At 42.5% G+C, this 24,554-nt stretch overlaps 1 protein-coding gene across 1 annotated transcript; it reads left to right on the forward strand.

The window, feature by feature from the left end:
- The first annotated feature begins 1,259 nt into the window (after positions 1-1,259).
- On the forward strand, positions 1,260-23,435 carry PNCK (pregnancy up-regulated nonubiquitous CaM kinase). Its single transcript, XM_083353063.1, has 10 exons — positions 1,260-1,353; positions 3,961-4,092; positions 6,897-6,971; positions 7,952-8,090; positions 16,540-16,663; positions 18,789-18,864; positions 18,987-19,099; positions 20,997-21,075; positions 21,588-21,675; positions 23,143-23,435. The coding sequence occupies exons 1-10, from the start codon at positions 1,277-1,279 to the stop codon at positions 23,251-23,253; spliced, it is 1,014 nt and encodes a 337-aa protein (XP_083209189.1). The 5' UTR covers positions 1,260-1,276; the 3' UTR covers positions 23,254-23,435.
- Positions 23,436-24,554: the final 1,119 nt, after the last annotated feature.

The following is a 24,554-nucleotide window of genomic DNA, read 5'->3' on the forward strand; positions in this document are numbered from 1 at the left end:
ATCTCTGATGCGTAAATAGTAAGCTGGTTATTTTAATTTTTTAAGTAAATTATACTAAACAAACAGAATAATGATCGGTGATAATACAGTCAGAAATAATATAACTGATCAGCATTTACGGTATATAATCTTTCTGTAACTTTTTTTAAAACCCTTGATTATCATTTGTTGCTACTAATACAGAATTGTAGCTGTTGTTAATGGATCTGGCATTACTTCCTCCTTTTTTTATACTTCTTCCTAAATATTAAGGAGAAAAGTCAAAGATGCTAGATTTTCATAACCTTTGGGTTTCTGTAATTTTGTTTTACTCTCTAGAACAGCTCATACTTAAGAGTTTATATTAAGGTTCTACTTGACAAAACAGCCTCTAGGATGGTTTGTTCTCATGCTTTGAACTACAGCTGGATGTGCTGAAGTTGGCAAGGAAAACCTCTCATGCCACTGTGACAAATTTACACTTCATGTAGACGCTATTGACACTTGAACAAGAAACCCCAAAAGTTGCCAAAGTGGTCCAAATGTGGTGCTTTATTATTATTATTATTTATTTCACTAGACTCCACAGTAACTCGTGGCAGTTTACAGATCAAAATGATCTGGAATTGGGATTTTCAGATTTCCAAGTTCTTTAGGGTCCATATTTTCTACACCCGCAGTTATGAGGCCCCAGGGAACATCTTCTTAATTATCAGGATGTGAACAGAACTCTACCTTTGCTCGGTTCAAATGTGCCTTTATAACCAAACCTTAAACCATTTGGGCAGAAACACACCACAGGGTAACTGTAGCTTCTGACAGCCCGGTCGGTGCCCTCCGATTGTGGTAAACTGCAGTTTCCAGACATAGGGACAACTTCTTGGAAAGGCTTGCAGACCGTGAGGTTGTAGATCTAGAACTGCCCTAGCCCTGAAATGGGGAGACCTCCTCAGATATTATTAAGGACAGAAGAACATGGATCTTGAGAAAACTGCCTTTCCTTTTATTTCAAGAATATTTGGAACCAGAAACGAACTTCCTGGTGATGTGTAGCTCCAAATGTATTTGCGTGTTGCCTTTTAAATCTCCATCTCGGGCCCAAAATTTCTTCTTCAGTATCTTACAGTAGAGAGGAGTGGCTGGGAAATTTCTGTCCCAAGGAGCCACGGGAACAGGCTGACCCCTTTCTAGATGTTTCCATTACAAAATTTCCCTCTCTTGTGTGTAACATTTTTCTCCTCTTCTCTGCCTCCCTGTCCCCAGCTCTTTCTGGCCGGCCTGCTTTGAGCTGTTCATAATGCCTCTTGGGAAAGGCTGGAAGAAAACAGTCGAAGACATTGCCAGTGTCTACGACATCAAGGAGAAGCTGGGCGCGTGAGTAAAAAGGCAGGGCTGGCTGGAGATCTGCGTATGGATGCTCTCCTGCTCTGGGAACCCTGCCCTGGCGGGCTTCATCTCCCCCTCTGTTTCGTGATATATTTACTTTCCAGGCCCTTCTCTACTTTTACACTCATCTTCCCCAACTTGAGACTTGTTGGGGATCCCATAGTTGTCTGGGGGATTCTGAGTCTTGCAGTGCAAGGTTGAAGAAGACTGTCCTAGCTTCAGTCATTTTGCTTTTCCCCCACCCGCTTCCATTTCTCTTTTTTTTCTTTCCCAGTTGCGTCTTACCCTCGCACATCTAGCACGCAGTTGGACCATGCTTACCTCCTCCCCCCTCCAATATTAAAGCATTGGATTGACGTTAAAGATAGTGTGATTTTAAATAGGTGCCTAAAGATGCGTTCTCTCCACCACCCACCACCCCCCGCCGCGTAGCAGATAATCCCCCATGTGCAACGTGGCAGAATGTTTGCAGGTCTGAGATCTGCCTTCCACTCTCCCGTTCTCCATCCCTAGCATGATGCTGACTGCTCCTCCATCTGCTTTCCCTGCCCTGAGGTCCTCAGCCTGCCCCTCCGCCAGCCAGCCAGCCAGCCAGCCAGCTGTCTCTGTGGCTGGATGTGCTCCCCCCTCCTGGAAGAGCCTCTTCTGCAGAGAAAGACCCCAGGAATGCTGCAGCCCTGGTCTGCTTAATTTGCATACTGCGATCCCATTGGCTTCGATGCCCTCAGACGTGCTTTGGACAATAATAGACCAGGAGCCAGAGGGAATTTGGGAAAGGGTGCGTGGGAGAGAAGACAGGTTAACCCGTTGTTAACCACATGGACCAAGCCTTCCAATTTGGGTGAAGGGCAGAAAATCCAAATCCCTTTCCAGAGGTAGATCAAACAGGCTTTTTTTTTTGTTTTGCTCAGGTTTCCTAGGGAATGCCTCTCTGCTGTTTTGTCTGCAGCACTAGGAGATCAGGGTTTGCACAGGAGAATGAGTCAGCCAGCCCTGAAAAATCTCTATCCGCGTTACCGGTTTGCATACTTGACACTGTAGATGCTTCACCCAGTTTATTCCAAAATCATAGAGTGCCTACCAAGGGAAGGGACATGTTTGAATTAACACCAGTTTGGTGTGTGGTGGAGCAAAGATTGGAGGGTGTGTGTGCGCGTGCGGGGGGGGGGGAGTTGAAGACCCTTGGGGAACCTCCACAGTAAGTCTCAAAAATTTCTACCACCTTTGTATTTCAGTCACTCTGACTTACTTTGAATGATCTCCCAAAGCCAAAAACAAAACATAATCCTCCCCCACCCCCCAAACAAAACAAACTTTAGATTTTAGATTTAGATTTTATTAGATTTATATACCGCCCTTTCCCGAAGGACTCAGGGCGGTTTACAGGGCATTTTAAAATCATACTAATACAAAATACAAAGTTAAAAGACAAATAAAAGATTAAATTATCCCTGAAAATAAAACCCAGTTAAAATTCTCAGCCTGGGTCAGAGAGCTCAAAGAGCCAAGTCTTCAGGTCTCGGCGGAATGAACGTAGGTCAGGGGTAATCCTGAGCTCCACGGGCAGCTGGTTCCAGAGGGCAGGCGCACCCACAGAAAAGGCCCTCCCCCTGGGTGTTATCCGCCGGCAATCTTTTACCGGCGGCACCCTGAGAAGACCCTCTCTCTGCGAGCGCACTGGACGAAGGGAGCTTGATGCTGGCAGCAGGTGTTCCCTCAAATATCCTGGACCCAAGCCATTTAGGGCTTTATAGGTCATTACCAGCACCTTGAATCTCACCCGGAGGGCAACCGGAAGCCAATGCAGCTCACGGAGTAGAGGTGTTACATGGGAGTATCGGGAAACCCCCATCACAACTCGTGCGGCCGCATTCTGCACCAGTTGAAGCCTCCGAGTGGTCCTCAAGGGCAGCCCCATGTAGACAGCGTTGCAGTAGTCTAAACGGGAGGTCACGAGCGCATGAGTGACTGTGCGTAGGGCATCTTGGTCCAGGTAGGGTTGCAACTGGCGCACCAGGCGAACCTGGGCGAAAGCTCCCCTGGTCACGGCTCCTATATGATCTTCAAAGTTGAGCTGTGAGTCCAGGAGGACGCCCAAGTTACGAGCCCCTCTTTGAACTACTCATCCTGTCCCCATCTCCTATTTTTAAAAATAAGGCAAAGTTCTATTGACTGATTCTATACTCTGAAGAAGAACACACAATTGTTTCTTTGTTTCTTTGTCCCAGAACAGTTTGAACATTTTTTTTTCATGTAGCAACTCTAAACTCAGACAATCTGCAGAGTTAAAAGAATTGCATTGGTGGCATGGCAACACTTTTTCCCTTACATTCATAATGCTTTTTTGCTTAACATCCCCCTCAGCCAAAGGTTTCCAAGGAATTTAAGGAAAAAAAACCCCAAAACCCAAACAAAATCAAAGCCAGCTTTCCTAGAAATCACAATTTAGTTGGGCACAAACATACTTATGTGTATACTGCTGAATTGCTGTTGGAATTGGATTTTTGTAAGAAACTTTAGTGACTGCTTATGTATATGTGAGTACTTACACATACATGTATCTATGCTGCCTTTCTTTAATTCTTATTCTGACAGAGGGGCTTTTTCAGAAGTGGTCTTGGCCCAGGAACATGGATCTCAGCGCCTTGTAGCCCTCAAATGTATTCCTAAAAAAGCACTACGAGGTAAAGAAGCAGCTGTGGAGAATGAAATTGCTGTACTCAAAAAGTAAGTCAGTTTGCATTTCTGCACTTTTGTTCCAGAATGTAAAATGAGTTTTGTGGTTCAGGGCTCAGCATCCATTTTTGTTTTGGGACTTCATTTTGTTTAGTTAATAACAATAACTTAATGCAAGTATAGATGATATTTCACTGATCTTGTAGGGCAGGGGTGTCAAACTCAATTTCATTGAGGGCCGCATCAGTATTGCGGTTGCCCTCAGGGGGCCGGATAGGTATGGCCAGGGTGGGCGTGGCCTACTGGGTGGGCGTGGCTAGAGTGCGTATGGCCTACTGGGTGAGCATGGCCAGCTCTACATCGTTGGCATCAAGGGTGCCTATGGGGGCCTGGGCAGGAGTGGGACAGATCTGAGGGTCTCTGGCAGGAGGAGGGTCTCTGGGCCAGGGCCAAGGCAGTGGGGGTCGTTCCCTCACTGTTTCCAGGATGGCTTTGCGGGCCACACGAAACCACTTCGCGGGCCGGATCCGGCCCCTGGGCCTTGTGTTTGACATGTCTGTTGTAGGGAGTCCAGTTTCCAAATATGGAAAAGAGATAACATTGTCTGTCCTTATAGCCGTATGGCAAAGAGAAAATCAGAGAGGCAATTTGACCTGCAAGCATTTTTTGCACAGGCCAACCTATCACAGTTCTGGACTCAGAAGGCAATGCCTTTTCTCGTTAGGTAAGGGAATGTGGTTTCCATATGGTTTTGATCTCCTTCTCTTGAGTGCACTTTTCCATTCTTTTAACTTTTGGGAATGTCTGGGCTTAAATAAGAAGCACACCACATTTAGCAGGGATTTCAGTGAACCTTGCAGGGAGAATTTTATTTATTCCACATTTTAGCTTTCAGCTAAGAACCTCAGAGTGATGTACTTTTCCTAAGGATTTCTCTAGCCAGGTTAAAGTTAGTGATAGCAATTGTCTCAGGATTATTTATCACTTTTTCCCATTTGCCCTTAACCATGGAATAAACATGTCCTAGCAGTTGTAGGGGTTTTTTTTTTGTCGTGATCTCATGACCTTGCCTTCAGCTCACTGCCAATCCACATCTGAGTGGCCTTAAGTCATCCTTAACAATGTCTTCTCCCTTAGGCAGCATTCATTTATAGCGACAACCTAATGGACAGGATCAGCCTGACACCTACTGGCAACTTTAGGCTGGTGGGGGTGTGACCGCTCCAATCTGGTCCTTGTCTGGTCTTGTCTTCTGGGGCCATTCTGCCCATCTGAGGCCAGTAGTAGAATGTGGGTCTTCTAAACCAGCTTCTCCCCCTGTACCCATCAGGCCTCCAAACTGATCCTCAGGTAAAAGACCTGTGTTTAACAAAATAGATCAGCCCAACTAACAGCTAATACAGGGGTGTCAAACTCAATTTCATTGAGGGCCGCATCGGCATTGCGGTTGCCCTCAGGGGGCCGGGTGGGTATGTCCTGGGTGGGCGTGGCCTACTGGGTGGGCGTGGCTAAAGTGCTATGGCTTACTGGGTGGGCGTGGCCAGCTCTACATCGTTGGCATGAAGGGTGCCTATGGGGGCCTGGGCAGGAGTGGGACAGATCTGAGGGTCTCTGGCAGGAGGAGGGTCTCTGGGCCAGGGCCAAGGCAGTGGGGGCCGTTCCCTCACTGTTTCCAGGATGGCTTCACGGGCCGCATGAAACCACTTCGCGGGCCAGATCCGGCCCCCAGGCCTTGTGTTTGACATGTCTGAGCTAATAGGTACTAACTACAATTGGGGCAGGGGACAACACTATACAATTTCCCCTCCATTATTACCAGTTAAATTACTTTTAAACATGGATTTACTGATCTTTTAGAGAAGCACTGAAACCATGTCTAAAAATCACCTGAAAAATAGTTTAGTTCCTGGGGGGAACTCCTTTACCTTGCAACCCATCCACACCTGTCAGCTGCACTATGCAGCTATCTCCAATTCCTATCGGCTCTTTTTTTTTTTGGCTTTGCTGAAAAATGTGGGAGAACAGTGTGGTGATTTCCACACCACAACTGGGAGAGAAATCAGTTGAAATGGGGAGAACTGGCCTTTTTACTCTCCCAATTTCTAATCCTACCATAGCATCAGAATCCTGTGTGTAAGGAATCTGCTGTCTTTTTTTTTCTGCCACCTCTCACTGTCCCGGTGTACAGCTGGCATATATATAATCCACCTATCAGAACTTGATTCCTCCTCTGGCCCATCTCAGTTAAATAGTGTAACTGGTGGATTCTCAACAGCTGGTAATGTTTGGTGGAAGAAGAGGGAAGCCAAACTACAGAAATCCACCATTAACTTGCCCTATATATAATAAACAAGCATTGGTAAATAAGCACCATTTTCTGGCTAGTGGTTGGCATTGGGAGCTGCAGGTTTTATGCCAGGATACTTTTTTGCCCAAGGATTGATGGAGAACACTTTAACTTGAGGAGATCCCTAATGAGATTCCTATCTGAGTAGGGCTTCACCTAACTCTAATCAAACATTAAGCCTTATCTACATGGCTTTCAGTATGCTTCCTACACATATAGGGGATGACCAGGCTCAGCCTGAGGGAGGGGTCAAATATGTCATCTGTCACGAGTCCCTTCGAGCCCACAAGAGATCTAAATCCAGCCCACCTTGAATTCCATTCTATTCTGAACTCCTGCTAATTTCCTTTGACCATTAGTAGTTCAGATTTTTGTAGAGGACTTAAGCTTACAATAAATCTTTATACACATTTGGATTGCCTGGATCTCCTGATTTCCCTGGTGCTTGACAACACATACCCTTTGTGAAGTTGCCCTTCACTCTCCCATCTCCTAATTTTTGTTGTAGGATTCAACACGAGAACATTGTTGCTCTGGAAGATATTTATGAAAGTCCCACTCATTTGTACCTGGCCATGCAGCTGTGAGTAGAAGTCCCTACCCTATGAATGTATTTCTACTTGTGAGATCTGGGGCGGGGAATTTGTCCTCTGAGATAAATGTCTACTTCTGGAGGGATGGAAAATGGCACTACATCACAACAATGCATGTGGTTCTTTCAAAGAAAAAGGTCCTTGCATCCAATGAGATTACAACTAAAATTAATCCTTTCCTGATTGATGCAATCCTGATTGAAATGTGAGAAACTGCATTTGAAGGGTGCTAGCTTGGGAAGGGCTGGTTTCAATAACCAGCTAACATAGGGAAGGCAAGTCTGCAGAGAATCAAGTGCAAATGATATTTCAGATATATTTAGTTTTATTCCAAGTCCATTTAAGAATGAGTTTGAAGGAGTGAACTGGAGAGAGACAACACCATGGACCGTTCAAAGAAAGGATCCCAGTTTATAGGATCACTTTTCTTTTTCTGGTATGAAGAGAAGCTCTGGAGCTCACCATACCATATATACAGTATGTATGTATGTATGTATGTATATATGCAGTGCTTTTTTTGTAAAAGAAAAAGGTGCCGGAACTCACACATGTCATACAACCCGCCTTGCCTACCCTACAAGGTTCCATCCAAAAAAGGTTCCGGAACTCCGTTCTGAGCGTTCTATGAGAAAAAAAGCCCTGTATATATGTATGTATGTATGTATGTATGTGCATATAATTGTGCCTTTGAATCAGTGTTGATTCCTGGTGAGATTTCAGAAGTGGTTTGCCCTTCTTCCATGGACCAAGGTCATCCCACTGTTTTTATGTCTAAGGTGGGATTAAAATTCCCGGTCTCCAGATTTCTTGTTTGATGCCTTAACCACTACGCCATATTGACTCGAAGGCATAAAATCAGCACTAAGCTGCATGTTGGGTTCCCAGGCCACCCTTTTCAATTGGGGGAGAAAATCGTTCTTGACGGTTGCTGAAAGGATGTGAATGTAAACCAGCTCTCTCCTGGGTGCAGGGTGACAGGCGGAGAACTCTTCGACCGCATCATTGAACGAGGCTATTACACAGAAAAGGATGCCAGCCAGCTCATCCGGCAGGTGCTAGAGGCTGTGAATTACCTGCATGATCTGGGGATTGTTCATCGGGATCTCAAAGTGAGTATTGTGGGGATGCTTTGGGCCCAGGTCCCAACTTTATGCAAGAGAGAGGACCCCAACCCCACCCCCCTCCCCCAGACTAGGAAAACTGCTTTGTTGATAGCCATTTATATTTAGCCTGGTTATTGAATTAACCTATTTTTCTGCGTTTACAAAATAAATTGAACTACAAACTACCTGAGTGGTATCTGTTGGCATAAAAACTAAGCTGCCATTGCCACCAAAAACAAGGTTAAAAAAATTTGTGAAGCCTAGTTTTTGGAATTCTTTCCAACCTTTTGTTATAAGAGTCACATCACTGGGAGGAAATGGAAAGAGGTTTATGGAAAGAGGTTTAAGGATGGTGCTGTCAAGCCTAATTCCAGGCCTTACCAATTCCACAGGAATGTTTTGGGGGAATTTGGTCTGAATTTTGTTTTTTATCATTGGATTTGGCCCATTTTTGAAATCCATCTTTCATTGATTTTTCCCCCCACCATACAAAATTTAATCCCATTTTCCCAGTTTCCAGAGAGTTTTCCTGCTGAGACTCCAGAATGTGGATATGATATAGAACATAGAGAACATAGAATGCATGATATATATTTTTCCTACCTTCAGTTGAATTGAAAATAAAAATTAGTCAGGATTATGTTGTGTGTTAAACTGGCCCAGTGTGTTGTACAGAAGCAGCTTTGCTTTCATAATCATAATAGTAAAGTTGGAAGGGACCTTGGAGGTCATCTAGTCCAACCCCCTGCTCAGGCAGGAAACCCTATACCATTTCAGACAAATGGCTGTCCAGTCTCTTCTTTAAAACTTCCAGTGTTGGAGCATTCACAGCTTCTGGAGGCAGGTTGTTCCACTGGTTAATTGTTCTAACTGTCAGGAAGTTTCTCCTTAGTTCTAGGTTGCTTCTCTCCTTGATTAGTTTCCATCCATTGCTTCTTGTCCTCCCTTCGTGCGCTTTGGAGAATAGCTTGACTCCCTCTTCTTTGTGGCAGCCCTTGAGATATTGGAACACTGCTATCATGTCACCCCTAGTCCTTCTCTTCATTAAACTAGACATACCCAATTCCAGCAACCGTTCCTTATATGTTTTAACCTCCAGTCCCCTGATCATCTTTGTTGCTCTTCTCTGTACTCTTTCCAGAGTCTCAACATCTTTTTTACATCGTGATGACCAAAACTGGATGCAGTACTCCAAGTGTGACCTTACCAAGGCATTGTAAAGTGGTATTAATACTTCACGTGATCTTAATTTTATCCCTCTGTAAATGCAGCCTAGCACTGTGTTGACTTTTTTGGCAGCTGCAGCACACTGCTGGCTCATATTGAAGTGATTGTCCACTAGGACTCCAAGATCCCTCTCGCAATTACTACTATTGAGCAAGGTACCCCTATACTATACCTGCACATTTGTTTTTTCTTGCCTAAATGTAGAACCTTACTTTTTTTACCATTGAATTTCATTTTGTTAGATAGCACCCAGTGTTTGAGTCTGTCCAGATCCTCCTGTATCTTAAGCCTATCTTCTGGAGTGTTGGCTATTCCTGCCAGCTTGGTATCGTCTGCAAATTTGATGAGTTCCCCATCTATCCCCTCGTCCAAATCGTTGATGAAGATGTTGAAGAGCACTGGGCCCAGAACAGAGCCCTGGGGCACCCCACTACACACTTCCCTCCATGTAGATGCAGTTCCATTGAGGACCACACACTGAGTACGGCCGGTCAGCCAGCTGTGAATCCATCTGGTGGTGATGCTGTCTAACCCACATTTTTCTATCTTATCAAGTAGTAGTTTATGATCTACTTTGTCAAATGCCTTACTGAAGTCCAAGTAAATTATATCTACAGCATTCCTCTGGTCCACTAATTTTGTCACTTGGTCAAAGAATGCAATAAGATTTGTCTGGCATGATCTGTTTTTGACAAACCCATGTTGGCTTTTAGTAATGATTTTGTTTGCCTCTAGGTGCTCGCTGATTCGTTGTTTGATGATCTTTTCCGGAATCTTCCCAGGTATTGAGGTCAGGCTGATAGGTCTGTAATTTCCTGGATCCCTTTTTTTCCCTTTTTTGAAGATGGGAACTATATCAGCTCTTTTCCAGTCCTCTGGTAGTTCCCCAGTGCTCCAGGATCTTTGAAAAATATAGTTGAGTGGTTCTGAGATCACGTCTGCCATTTCCTTGAGAACCTTGGGGTGTAATCCATCTGGTCCTGGTGATTTGAACTCGTCTAGCCAGGACAGGTGCTCACTTACCATTTTCTTGCCTATCTTTACTTGTGTTTCTATTCTGTTTTTATGGCACTATTTTTGATAGGTTTGTCTGTTTTTTCCCTTGTGTAAAGACAGATGCAAAAAATGAGTTAAATAGTTCTGCTTTCTCCCTGTTGCTTGTCACCTTCTTGCCACTTTCACCCACTAATGGACCAATCATTTCCTTCACTTATTTCTTGTTTTTTACATGTTGAAAGAAGCTTTTTTTTGTTATTGTTGACTTTGGTCGCAAGCCTTACTTTGTTTTGAGCCTTAGCTTTCCTCACTTCGTCTTTGCAGGCTCGGGCTATTTGCTGATATTCTGACTTACCTAGTTATGTGCCCCTCTTTCCACTTTGTATACTTGTCCTTTTTATCTTTCAATTTATCAGAGAGTTCTTTATGCAGCCATGCTGGTTTCTTTTGAGAGCTGTTATTTTTCCTCTTTGTTGGTATTGTGCTAGACTGGGCTTTTATTATCTCACTTTTCAAAATTTCCAAAGCTTCTTGAGTTGTTTTCCCCTTGAAGATTCTCATCCATGGAATCCTTCCCAAGCTTTCTCTAAGTTTATTGAAATTAGCTCTCTTAAAGTCCAAGACTCTAGTTTGACTGTGTTCTATTGCTTGTGCTTCCATAATGTTGAATTCCAATATTGCATGATCACTTCCTCCCAAGGTTCCTTTGGCTTCAACACCTTCTATCATTTCATCTCTGTTAGTGAGAATTAGATCCAAAATGGCTATTCCCCTAATTCCCTTCTCTACTTTTTGGGCGACAAAGTTGTCTGCTAGGTTTGTCAGGAATCTGTTTGATCTTCCACTTGGTGCAGAGTTTGTCTCCCAGTTGATGTCAGGGTAGTTAAAGTCCCCCATTACTATTGTGATGTGCTTCCTACATACCTTAGTTAACTGACTAGCAAAAAGTTCATCTATTTCCTCTGTTTGGTTGGGTGGCCTATAGTATACACCTATGGCAATGTCATTTTTTCCTCCCTTTTATATTGACCCAAATGCATTCAAGTTTACAGTTTTCATCATTGTTGTGCTATATTTCTGTAGAGATGTAGTTATTTCTTATATAGACAGCAACTCCACCTCCTCTTTTATTTGGTCTGTTACTTTTGAATAATTTAAATCCCTCTAGCTGTGTGTTCCATTTGTGGGTTTCATCCCACCATGTTTCCGTAATGGCAACAATATCATATCTGCCCTCATTAACCTGAATGTCTAGTTCACCCTGTTTATTCCTCATACTCTGTGCATTTTGTGTATAGACATTTGAGTCCTTTATGACTGACCCTGTGTTTACTTTCTACATGACCTGTGTGGTGCCTGAGTTCCCCTATTGTCTTACCACCTATTTGGTTAGTGCACTTTGTGTGGCACTCGCTATTAGAAGCTTGATTTTGCTTGTCAGCAAGGTTGATATTCTTGTCCACACACACATCTATGTTACATGCACTGATAGCCCTATAAGTTTTAGAATGCCGGGGACAGGAATGTTCTGTATCAATTAACTTACTGTCCCCACTGTTTAGTTTAAATATTCCTCCAGAAAGTCTGTGAATTTATAGCCGAGCAACTCCGTCCCTTTCTTTGATGGATGCAAACCATCTCTTTTGTACATTTTTTCATTGGACCAGCTACAAACATCATGACTCATATATCCAAAGCCTTCCCCTTTACACCACTCCTTTAGCCACATATTGAATTGTGCTATACACTGGCCTTTTCCATTTTGCTCCTTATACACTAGTAAAACCTCTGAAAAAAGTAAGCCTACAGCCTATTCTGCTAAGTTCCTGCCCCAAGCTCTGAAAATCATTGTGCACAGAGAATACATCTTTTTGGGACAGATCGTTAGTGCCAAGATGTACAATAGCCTCCACATCACAGTCCCTGCTGGCATTCTTGATTATTTTAGAAATACGTTTCTTGTCCCTACTGGCAGTAGCACCTGGAAGACACCTGACCTCTTTCAAAACCTCTGTGTCCTTTCCTAAACTTACATCCCTTATAACTGAATCACCAACCAGAAGGTGGCTTCTCTTTTTGGATGCTTTTCTGTTCTTGCATGACTGATGTGTAATACCTGATGCTTTTAGGATGTTAATGAGAACATAGATTTTGTAAAATAGCCAAGGTACATGACTATGTTTGTAAAGTAGCCAAAGTACTTGGCTATTAACGATGAAGGGAATGGATTATTCTAAAATGTGATTTACAAATCAGCTCCTGGATTCTGTCTCTTTGTCACATGTTGGCATAACCAAGATGTAAACTAAGAGTGAGGCTACACAAAGGAAGCAGCTGAATTTTGTATACTTTATTTTTGTCTAGCCAAAAAAATGGCAGGTTTATCTTAACCAGACTTTGTGCCAGCTCTTCCCAATGATTAAGCAAATGTAGGGCTTTGCTGTGAGGGATACTTTTAGTCCAAAGCTGGCAGTTGGGAGGATCAAGAGTGGGATAATTAGTTCCTCTGGAATTCTCACAAATCTCTGCTTTTAATGTTGCATTTAGGCAGGTATTGAAAGGGAATAAATGGCAGGAATGGTTAATTCTCCCTTCATGTGTAATCTTATTTGTATTAGGACCAAAATTCAGAATGTGAAACTCACTGTAATGTGTTACTGCAGTTACTCTGTCTTCTGTTACAATCTGTGAGGCAGAATTTAGTCAGCAGAACTAAAAACAATACAAAGCTGCTTTATGCAAGAAATGGTGGTTTCCAGAGAAAGAAACCGGATTCAGGGTCATTTTTTGTGTGGTCTGGCAGAATAGGCCAGCTGGAAGAAGGAAGTGGAGGACGATGGAAAATCATGGGAAACATTCCATCCCCCAAATCAGTATTTATCAACCTTGGCAACTTGAAGATGGGTGGACTTCAGCTCCCAGAATTCTCCCGTTAGCCATGCTGGCTGGGAAATTCTGGGATTTGAAATCTGCCCATCTTCCATATTGCCAGGATTGAGAAAGACTGCTCTAAATTAACCTTCTGAATAGGGGTGCAGTTGTCACTTAGTAAGATGCAGGTTTTGCTCCGGCTGCATCAGAGTCCTCCTCGTTTTTATAAGCAAATGGCTGCTGTGCATGGAAAAAAAATGTACTGTGCTGACTGATGAATGCAGAGTAGAGGAAGTCCCACATTTGTGTGCTGACATTGAACCGGTCTTCATAGGAAATGGAGGAGATGCAATATTTTTGTTTGATAGCGATGAGCATTTTCATCCCAATAACTGTCCAGTTAGAGCACTAGTCTGTGGAACAATACCACTGCTAGTCTGGAGAGCCACAACTGATCTCAAACAAGTGACTGAGGCCTACCCAGCATCTAACAAAGCATGCCATTCTTATGGGCAACTTTTGTTAGGCCTGGAAGAATGAATCAGTTTCTGTTCTCTCCATGATCATTAGTGAGGCTGTTACTCTCAATAGAACTTTTTGTCACCACTGGTAGTGCCTGACCATTTTATCTTGTGTTAGCCTCTTTTTTTAAAAAATACCTTCAATTTTTCCAAGCCTATGGGTTCTTTTGCAGTGACTCCTGTCTTGGCATTATGTCTCTGATTTAAAATACCTAAGTTTTAGTTTTTACTTCTTCTAGCACAGAATTGTTCTTCTTGTGGTCCAAGGTATGCTCAACAATTTTATCTGGCATTATAATTCAGAAGCATCATCTGTGTGGTCTTTCTTATTGCCTAGCTTTGACAGCAATATCCTACATCTGGGAAGAACATGGCTATTGCAATACATGTCTTTAGTACTTTATCCAGGTTTATCATAACCTTTTTTCTAAGTGACAGATGTTTCTTTAGGTTGTGGTTTTTTGAGCCTTTGAGTGGGGAAGATAACGTCTGTTATCACTTCAACTTCTCTCACTGTTTTGTTGGGTTGGCAATTCTTGTAATCTTAGTTGTCCCCCCCACCCCACCCCCAATCTTTTCCTACTAAGAAGCAGACTGGCTTTTATGAGTTAGAAGCAGAATTTTGTGTTTTTTGTTTTCATCTTCAACATAATATTTTTTTAAAAAAATTCTTTGATTTCTAACTCTATGGTCAATGGGAAGCAAATCTAAGCATATCTGAGGTTATTGATGTTTCTCCCAACAAGTTCAGTTCAAATTACTTCTTCTTCTATAGCTTTTCTCAATTTATTCTGCATATGAGCTAAATGATAGAATGCACTTTTGGCATACTCCTTTCTAATTATGAGCAGTTTAGTTTCTTTATGATTTAACTGTTGCTTCCTGGTTATTATGCAAATTATTCAATAGGCTGATGAGGTGACCAGGTACACTATCCTTTCAAGGGCTATTCACAGTGTTGTGGTCTATATGGTCAAAGGCCTTTGTATAACCAACAAACAAAAATAGATGTCTTTACCTTTTCTATTATCCCCTGGAAGTTAGGAATGTGGTTTGTAGTCCATTTTATCCTTTTACCTTTTCTGGTTCCATGTATGAATTCTGAACTACTGAATCCTGAACATATGAGATAAATTCAGTTCCGTTGTTTTGAGTATTTCTTAACACTTCACTTTTTTTGAAAGTATTGGAATATAAATTGATCTTTTCCACTCTTTTCTATTCCTGATTAACAACCTCAAATATTACTTTAACTGCATCATTTTGTAAGCCTGTAAAAGCTTCTGCTGTATCTACTACAGCTTTATTGTTAGCTGTGTTTTTTAGGACTCATTAAATTTTACTTTCCAGGACACCTTGTTTCAACACAGTGGTCAAACCTGTATAAATATATTTTTGTTTGAGGGAACTTTCTTTATAATTCTTTTATATGTTTGCACCATCTTTTCTTGATATGTTTCTTCTCCAGTATATCTTTCTTTTGTCTTTTCATGCTCATATTTTCACACAACAGTGATGGCTACTCCATTTCTTCTACTGTTGCCCACGGCAAAAAAATATAGTGTTTCACTAATGTGAAGTGATACATTTCAGTCCATTTGATTTTGTTGATTTCCAGAATGTGAGTGTCAGTCTTAATATTTCTGCTCTGAAAGCTTCAAATTTGCCCTCGTTCATGGATTTGACATTTCATGTGTCAGGGATACACATGTCTTTGTAGCGTCAGATTTTTATTTTACTTTGGACGCATCAGCAGCTGAACATCCTTTTAAAGGTAAAAAGGTAAAGGTTCCCCCGCACATGCGTGCTAGTCGTTTCCGACTCTAGGGGCCGGTGCTCATCTCCGTTTCAAAGCCGAAGAGCCAGCGCTTGTCCGAGGACATGTCCGTGGTCATGTGGCCGGCATGACTAGACGTCAAAGGCGCACGGAACGCTGTTACCTTCCCACTGGAGAGGTCCCTATTTTTCTACTTGCATTTTTACGTGCTTTCGAACTGCTAGGTTGGCAGAAGCTGGGACGAGTAACAGGCGCTCACTCTGCTACGCGGCACTCGGGATTTTTATTTTACTTTGGACGCATCAGCAGCTGAACATCCTTTTAGCTTTTGTCAAATCACAAACTGCAGTCCTATTTGTGCTTACCTTCTTTGGTTGCTCCCAATACTTGTAGGATTCCTTTCAAGTTGGAGGTGGGGAGAGTCATTGTCCAGTATTATTTTGAGATTCTCCTGGTTGTAAATGTCCATTTTGTTGGCAGAATACTGGAATGGGTTGCTATTTCCTTCTACGGTGGATTGGGTTTGGTTATAATCCCTAGTTTGTGACACTCCTGGAAATTACATAATGATGTAGCTCACAGTATTATTGGAATACACAACCCCCCCTTACTGATCCATGAAGGGAAAATTAGCATTAGATGGTGTATGTTTGCACACACACACACACACACACACACACACAGAGAGACACACACAAACACACACACACACACACACACACACAGAGAGAGAGAGAGAGAGAGAGAGAGAGAGAGTTTTTTGAATTTCTTGCTGCCATCCACTTTTAGCTGCCAGACATATTTATACAAGGATCTGTTTTGCACCCCTGAAGGCATGGAAGGTGTTGGAATACGGGGAAAAAACACAACATTAATCCCAGTCATGGGGTGGCAAGGAGATGAAGGCAATGCCTTTAGGACAGAGCAGAAAAAAGTGGGGGAAAAGCTCTACTCTTATTATCTTTGGTTGTATAGAAACTAGAAACTCTTAAGATCCTTACAGGAAGGAAGACATACGAAACATGATGTATGTAACTTTACTCTGGTTTGCTTGTCAAAACAGCCCGAAAATCTCCTATATGCTACACCATTTGAGGATGCCAAGATTATGATTACGGACTTTGGGCTGTCTAAAATTGAGGCCGATGGTATGATGTCTACAGCTTGTGGAACCCCGGGCTATGTTGGTGAGTGTGGCAATGGGGAAGGGTGAGGGGCTGAACATGTTCTGTGTTAATAGCCACTCTTGCGTAGATGTGCAAAGCCTTTCCTATAGAAAATTGATAATTCAATTCAATGTTCAATGATAATAGTCCATGACAAGGAAAGACTACATTATACAAATATTTTAAAGAGCATTTGATATATTTTTTTTGCAATGTTTGATTTGCTCCACTGTTCTTGAGCAGGGCCTAATATAAGGACCTGAAACTGCAACCCAAAACCTTAAAATTCATACTTCAATGGGTTCTGAACCATCGGGGTTGTTTTTTCCCAATTCTAAAGGCTGCCAATTATTTCTTTACTATTTCCCTTTTTCATCTATAAAATGAGTTTTTGCAATGCTTTCGCACCATATTCCAATTCATAATCCATCTGCTCACAGTCCATCTGCTCATTTACAAGTGGGAGAGCTAAAGATGACTTTCATCCAGTTAAGGAAAATACACAAAGCTATTATTTGTTTATTTTATTTATTGGCGTTTATAAACTGTCCAATTCCAACAGATGCTGGGTGATGCACAAAACCAGAAAAAAAACCTGTAACAACAATTAAAACATTAAACCAAATGGACAGCCCAGACTAAAATAATCTTACAGACAGTAAAAATCCAACAAGACAGGTGTCCTAGACCAGACATGTCAAACACAAGGCCCGGGGGCCGGATCCGGCCCGCAAAGTGGTTTCATGTGGCCTGCGAAGCCATCCTGGAAACAGTGAAGGAACGGCCCTCACTGCCTTGGCCCTGGCCCAGAGACCCTCAGATCTGTCCCACTCCTGCCCAGGCCCCCATAGGCACCCTTGATGCGAACGATGTAGAGCTGGCCACGTCCACCCAGTAGGCCGTACGCACTCTAGCCACGCCCACCCAGTAGGCCACGCCCACACTGGCCATACCCACCCGGCCCCCTGAGGGTAACCGCAATGCTGATGCGGCCCTCAATGAAATTGAGTTTGACACCCCTGTCCTAGACAAACGGTAATACATCAACCCCAGACCTGGATCAAAGTCAGATTTTCCCAAGCTTTCCGAAACTCCAGGAAAGAGGGCACCATCTTTATCTCTGGGAGGACGCTGTTCAAGGTGCTGGGGGCTTTGAGTTAGTCTCAAAAGGAATTAGGGATATTATGTATTTTCTTAAACCCTTACTGTTTCCTCTTTCCTCCTGCTGTTTGGATGCTACATGGGTGGTGGGCTGAGAATAGAGACGTCAAGAAGAGATGACAATGAGCATAAGACTTTGCAGCTGGCAATAGTGTTAAGTATTGACTACAAAAGCAAGGGTTGTATTACATTTAACCCAAACAGGGAGGTGCTGGAGCAATGCAGCTGAATCTACATGGGAATCTTACAGTTATAGTCTGGAAAATAACTCTGCACTTTAATTATAAGGTTACAAGGACAGGATTACAGGATTAGTTAGTCACTTAGATGCCTATAAATTGGATTCAACTTTTGGCTGAATGGACAAATGTTGGGCACCTTGATCTGTCTCCAGTAACAACAATTAGCTGTCCCAAGAAGATTTCAATAATCTCTCTGAATTTGTTCATTTACCTTATCTATTGTCTTTCCAAGCATAATATTTTTTCTAGTCCATCTTCTGCTCATATCTATATCGAAATTATGCAGATGTCTGCTTGCTGAATATCACCACAAGAGACCGTGAGTCTGTATTTGATCCAGGACTGATTGACTGATTCTTTTTGCAGTCCATGGTACTAGAAATCACATGCTCTGTTCAGTATTATTTGCAGTTAACAAAGTGGTTAACAGTACGAAAAAGAACAATACACAGAGATGCTTTTTTGTCCTTGTTTTGTGCACAGCTATAGGGGTGGAGGATTGGCTGTAAGTACATATACTCAATGGAAAGGTGGAGTTTACAAGATCAACATTAATAGGTTTTGTTGATAGCAGTTCCCTGATAGCTGGCTGGGGCTGATGGGAACTGTAGTTGCTCCATTGGGCAACTGTTTCTTCTTTTCATATATAAAACAATGTTAAACTGCAGAAAGTTGAACTGGTGGTACAGCTCTAAATAAAGCCTCAGACCTTCCTTTCCTTCTCGGCCATTGTGTCTTTGTAGCCCCGGAGATCCTGGAGCAGAAGCCCTACGGAAAAGCAGTGGATTCCTGGGCACTGGGTGTCATCTCCTATATCTTGTGAGTCGCTTTCTACATCACTAGCAGTCCATCCCTTAGCATTTATTTAAGCACAAGGAACAAATTGTAACATGTTTTTTGCGTGCGTATGTGAGATTTGGTGCCTGTGCTCCAATCTGCAGACTTTGTGGTTATCCCCCTTTCTATGATGAGAACGACTCTGAGCTTTTCAACCAGATCCTGAAGGCTGAATATGAGTTTGACTCCCCATACTGGGATGATATCTCTGAGTCAGGTGAGTGCTCATTTGAGTAAAGAAAATGGCACGGGAAGGCCTTCTTGCCAGTTCTAACCTCGGAAGCTGTAGAAGCCCTCTTCAGATTCTCTCTAAAGCAGGGGTGTCAAACTCAATTTCATTGAGGGCCGCATCAGCATTGCGTTTGCCCTCAAGGGGCTGGGTGAGTGTGGCCAGGGTGCGCATGGCCTACTGGGTGGGCGTGGCCAGCTCTACATCGTTGGCATCAAGGGTGCCTATGGGGGCCTGGGCAGGAGTGGGACAGATCTGAGGGTCTCTGGCAGGAGGAGGGTCTCTGGGCCAGGGCCAAGGCAGTGGGGGCCGTTCCCTCACTGTTTCCAGGATGGCTTCATGGGCCACATGAAACCACTTCGCAGGCCGGATCTGGCCCCCGGGCCTTGTGTTTGACATGTCTGCTCTAAAGGGAACGTTTAGTGATAAATATAGTGATTGGGGAAAGGACTTCAATCCTGTTCCTTAAAAGCAGGGATCCATGCCTTAGCCATCCCATTCACTTTGCTATCTGCATATTCTGGTTGGCCCCTTTTCCCCCTCAGTAGACACGTTTGATAACAACAACAACAGCAAACAGGTGCCTGTTCTTTACTTTTCGCCAAGTAAGCATTTTGCAAACCGTTTTTCTGCTGACAGAATCCATTTTGGTGGATACATCCCTCCAAATAGTGTAAACTTTAATGTACACATTTTGCCTTTAATATAAGGATTTTTTTAAAAAATCTTTTGAATAGCAACATTTTAACAACTGTGTGTTCTTTTATAGATTGAAATGGGCTGGAAAATTCATGTTAAAAAATTGGATAAGAGGTGTCCCCTAAACCTCTGTACACCTTTGTTAACCCTTCCTCGGCAATGCTCTTTATTTGTTACATGCTTCATTTTCTCAAAGGGATGAAGAGAATCAGTAAACCTTGTGACGCACAAAGGAAACATCCTTGAGAAGGGATTTAAAAAAAGAAGATGGTGGCTATGGCTGTCTGATCAAAGCCCCAACCATTTTTTTAACGTGCATTGCATGTAAAACAAGGGCAGGGCTTTGAAAATAATAATAATAATAATAATAATAATAATAATAATAATAATAATAATAATAATAATAATAATAATAATAATAAACCTTTATTGTCAAAGTACAACATGTGTACATTGAGATTAGCTGAGCCTCCCCCCGTGCTCTCTCCCCCCAACACACAGCGACAACAAACCCTCCATCCTACTACACCATGTGCTTGAAGCTGCCATCTTGACTTTTATTGACACCCTAACCCCCGGATCCTTCTGATCTACCATATTAATGAGAACTAGACTTTTTTTTAGGGATATTTTCTTTCAGATTTTCAGCAACTGAGAACAGCAACTGTGAATGGCAATAAGCTGGCATAGATAGCTATCACCTGACATTCTCCCATTTTGCCATGCTACACTAAATGACAAAGTGATGGTTTATTTTATGTATTTATTTTTATTTTTATTACATTTATATCCCGCCCTTCTCCGAAGACTCAGGGCGGCTTACAAGCTTAGCAGTAGCCTTCATTCTATGTATATGCCTGCTTGTTAGGGCTTTCACACACACCCCCAAGCGGCATTATTACAAAGTCAGCTTATTGCCCCCAACAATCTGGGTCCTCATTTTACCTACCTCGGAAGGATGGAAGGCTGAGTCAACCTTGAGCCTGGTGGGATGCGAACCTGCACTAATTGCAGGCAGCTGGTGTTACTTAAGGAGGCATTAGCCCACTGCTCCACCAAGGTTCAGTAGCTAAGATACTAAACATAGTCACAATGGGGCCGTTATATCTATTTAGTTGCCAGAAAAAAAGCTTTTTCTGGTAACTTTAAAGTAAATCATGAGGTTTGTGTTTCTGTACCCCTGTAGCCAAAGATTTCATCCGACATCTTCTAGAACGGGACCCTGAGAAACGATTTACTTGTGAACAAGCTCTGCAACATCCTTGGTGAGTCTCACTATCTGAGGGGATAAAGATTTTCTCTTTTAACCATTCTTCCACACTGCTACCATTTCCATTCCTATTCGCACTCCCTCAATCCCTAAAAAAGGATTATGGATCTTGACAATTTTTGTTCAAGGTCTTCTACTCTTTCAAGGCTGAGGACAGAGAGTAAAGAATCTTGCCCTGTCCTAAGCTACTGCAGATGCTGGAGATTCCCTTAAATGAGTCTGCACAAAAAAATAAATAAGAAAAATTATATGCATCCCCTACTTCCACTACTATCATAGTCTTAAAGTGGCTTGCCTTTAGTTGGATATGTACAAAAAACACTGCGCAGTTCCTGTGACAGTGAGTAGCAAAGACATCAAGCCACCTTTTCCCCTTCAAAGACCATATAGGGTGGTTGAAGCCCAGGAGGTGAAGTGAAACAAAAAATCTTGTGTATAACGAAATAGATAACACACAATTCAGGAAACACTGAATGGATTTACTTCCCTCCCTTTTACACTTTTTAGGATCTCTGGGGATACAGCTCTGGAGAAGGACATTCATGGATCTGTGTGTGAGCAGATTCAGAAGAACTTTGCTCGCAGTCAGTGGAAGGTAAGGTCAAAAGTTGAAGGTCAACTTAAGATGGATTTGGTTCTGCATTTTTTTCTGTGTTCCCTTCTTAATTACAAAGAGAGAGATGCTGAATTTCGTTAACTGTGATGAATCTTCTTACTTGTATCCCCTGGCCTGGATAAGTTGAATTATGTCTTTTTAGAGACACCTCGTTAATGGTAGAAAAACATAAGAGGTGCCTACTGCAATATTTAGCAACTTGGTTCTCACCTTCTTGACAGGAGAGAGCTGCAGCTCACGAAAGCTGGTAGCTTGTAATTAAATGGGTTAGTGCTGGCAGATTTCTGCCTCTTGACAGGCGTGTTCCTTGTCAAGATTCCTGTGAACAATGCCTTACTCTTGATGACTCCACAGTATTCAATCTCCATCTTTTTGTGATTTGTTTTTATTCTGTGACTCCTACGCATCAAGCTTCCTCTCTCAGTTTTTTAAAAAGTTATCTTTTTGCAAAACCTGAAGGTGAAGTCTCTCTTGCTCCTCTGTGCCCCCACATCTCGGTCACTTTTTATAAAGAATACAGATTTGGCAGCGTTGAGCTTGGCTCTGTTTTAAGCATGGATGAATCTACATTTTAGATGGCAAATTGAGAAAGTAAATAAAACTTCCCTTTCAACCAAAATCATTCTGCTCTCCATGAAAACTGGGAAAAAGGGGCTATAATTAAATTTAATTTTTGTACATTTTCCTTTCCTTTTTATTGATTACTGTTTTCACTTCTAGAGTTTCACTTTGTTAGGGTTCTTTGTAATCCACCCAATGTGTTCTGGTTATTAGGTGGACTAGAATTAGAATTAAATAAAAATAAATGACATAAGCCTTTCTTTGCTCGTTTCGCCGGGACCTGAAAACTTGGTTATTTGATCTTTCTGGCCTGGACTGAGGGGGTTTTAATTTAATTTTAAATTTTAATTTGTTTTAATTGTGGGCTAGTCTTAATTTAATTCTATTTTAATTGTATTTATTTGTATTGTTTTAATTCGCCCTGTAAACTGCCCTGAGTCCTTCGGGAATAGGGTGGTATATAAAATCAAATAAATAAATAAATAAATAAAATACTTTGGTACTCAGGGTGATGTTTACAAAAAAGTTATGTTCAATAATTTAGAGAAGAAATCACCTTCAAGAAATGAACAGGTAAACTAATACTTCGTGGTGGTAGGTTTGCTGTAATTCTGTATACAAGCCTTCTTCTTCCAGCTTTGGCTTGTTTGATTGTCTGCTGACTTGTGCTCTTTAATCAAAGGAGATATGATATCATTTTGTATCATTCTCAGCTATTATCGCCAGCTTTACAGCCACCTACATAGCTGAGCTTATCAGCAGTAACACACTGATGGATACGTTAATACTTCCATTGATAACTTTCATCTGGTAGCTTTTTTCAGTCGAGACAATTTTCTGTGCTTCTGGTGGGTGGTGATCTGATTCCCATTTTTGTTTTTGCAGCGAGCAATCAATGCCACATCCTTTTTGCGCCATATCACCAAGATGGGACCAGGTGCAGAGGGTGAAGAAATTGGAGAGGCAACATCTGGAGGACAGCGTGGAAAATGGTGACCCCCCCCAGAGGTGGGTTCACTAAAGAAAAATATAACTTTAACACCAGCTTAGGTTTCTTTGAATCCTGTTTTTTTTTTGCTGAATTACTACCCAGCTTAGATTGAGAAGGCCAATTACTCTGTCCAGGACTGCACACTGAAGCGTTTGTTTAGCAGCAGAAACATGCTCATGTGCAGCTTTGGGGCTATCACAATTAATATGGCTGTCTTTACAAAATAAGTTTACTTCTGGCTAACTTCATCCAGGCTTCTGGACTACTTAAGCCAGGGGTTCTAAACCCTGGTCCGTGGACCGGTACCGGGCCATGGCATGCCAGAAACCAATCCATGCAAACAAGTGAAGCCCCATCTGTGAGATGCAGGCAGCAACGAAACCACACCCCCTCCGTACCATGGAAAAACACTTTTCATGAAACCAGTCGCTGGTGCCCAAAAGGTTGGGGTCCGCTGACCTAAGCTATCCTTATATATGTGGATTCCATAGGCTGTTCATAATGATTGCCCATTTAGTAGTTCAAGGTGTATACGGCCATATGACCTCTGTGGATCCATCACTGTGGCATGCTGGGGTCTGCTTTGCCAAGTTGCCACTATCAACCCGAACGATGCAGTGTTTGTCTGCCTTCCTCTACATTATAATTCTGCGCTGGAAGAGGAAAATGAGGCAGCAGTGCTGCTGATGACAATCAGCCTGCATCGTTGTAGAAGAGATCCTATAGGACCAAGGCAGATCATCTCATGTTCTCCTGATGTTTTGAACAAGCCTCCGCCATTATTTCGGTTGCCCGGCGCTGTCAAGAACCAGAGATAAAAACATCAGGAGGCCCCTAGTTTTCTCCTTGGTATCAAGAGTGGGCCATGAAGAGAGTGCTTCAGAGAATTTCATAAATGCATTTGAAAATGCATAGCAGCATGCAAAAATAGGTGCACTGTTTCAAACAGACTCAGTATATTACACTTAACGAGTGATTGTTTCCTTCACTTCTGCTGGTTTGGGGGAGGAACTGGAAAGTCTCATCCTCCCTTCCCTCCCTTTCTGTGCTGGATATGTAACAGCACTTAGACTTATATACAGCTTCATAGTGCTTTACAGCCCTCTCTAAGTGGTTTACAGAGTCAGCATATTGCCCCCAAAACAATCTGGGTCCTTGTTTTATCAATCTTGGAAGAATGGAAGGCTGAGTCAACCTTGAGCTGGTCAGGATCACACTCCTGGCAGTGAGCAGAGTCAGCCTGCAGTACTGCATTCTAACCACTGTGCCACCATGGCTCCTATAATACAATTCTGGAGAATCGAGA

This window comes from Vipera ursinii (assembly GCF_947247035.1).
Source record: "Vipera ursinii genome assembly, chromosome: 2".
In the NCBI taxonomy this organism is placed as follows: Eukaryota; Metazoa; Chordata; class Lepidosauria; order Squamata; family Viperidae; genus Vipera; species Vipera ursinii.

Excerpts from the sequence above, each read along its gene's own strand:
- PNCK (XM_083353063.1), top strand. The coding sequence starts at position 1,277 with ATGCCTCTTGGGAAAGGCTGGAAGAAAACAGTCGAAGACATTGCCAGT. Across the intron at positions 4,093-6,896 it reads GAAATTGCTGTACTCAAAAA|GATTCAACACGAGAACATTG; the intron begins GTAAGTCAGTTT and ends TTTTTGTTGTAG. Across the intron at positions 19,100-20,996 it reads GGATGATATCTCTGAGTCAG|CCAAAGATTTCATCCGACAT; the intron begins GTGAGTGCTCAT and ends GTACCCCTGTAG.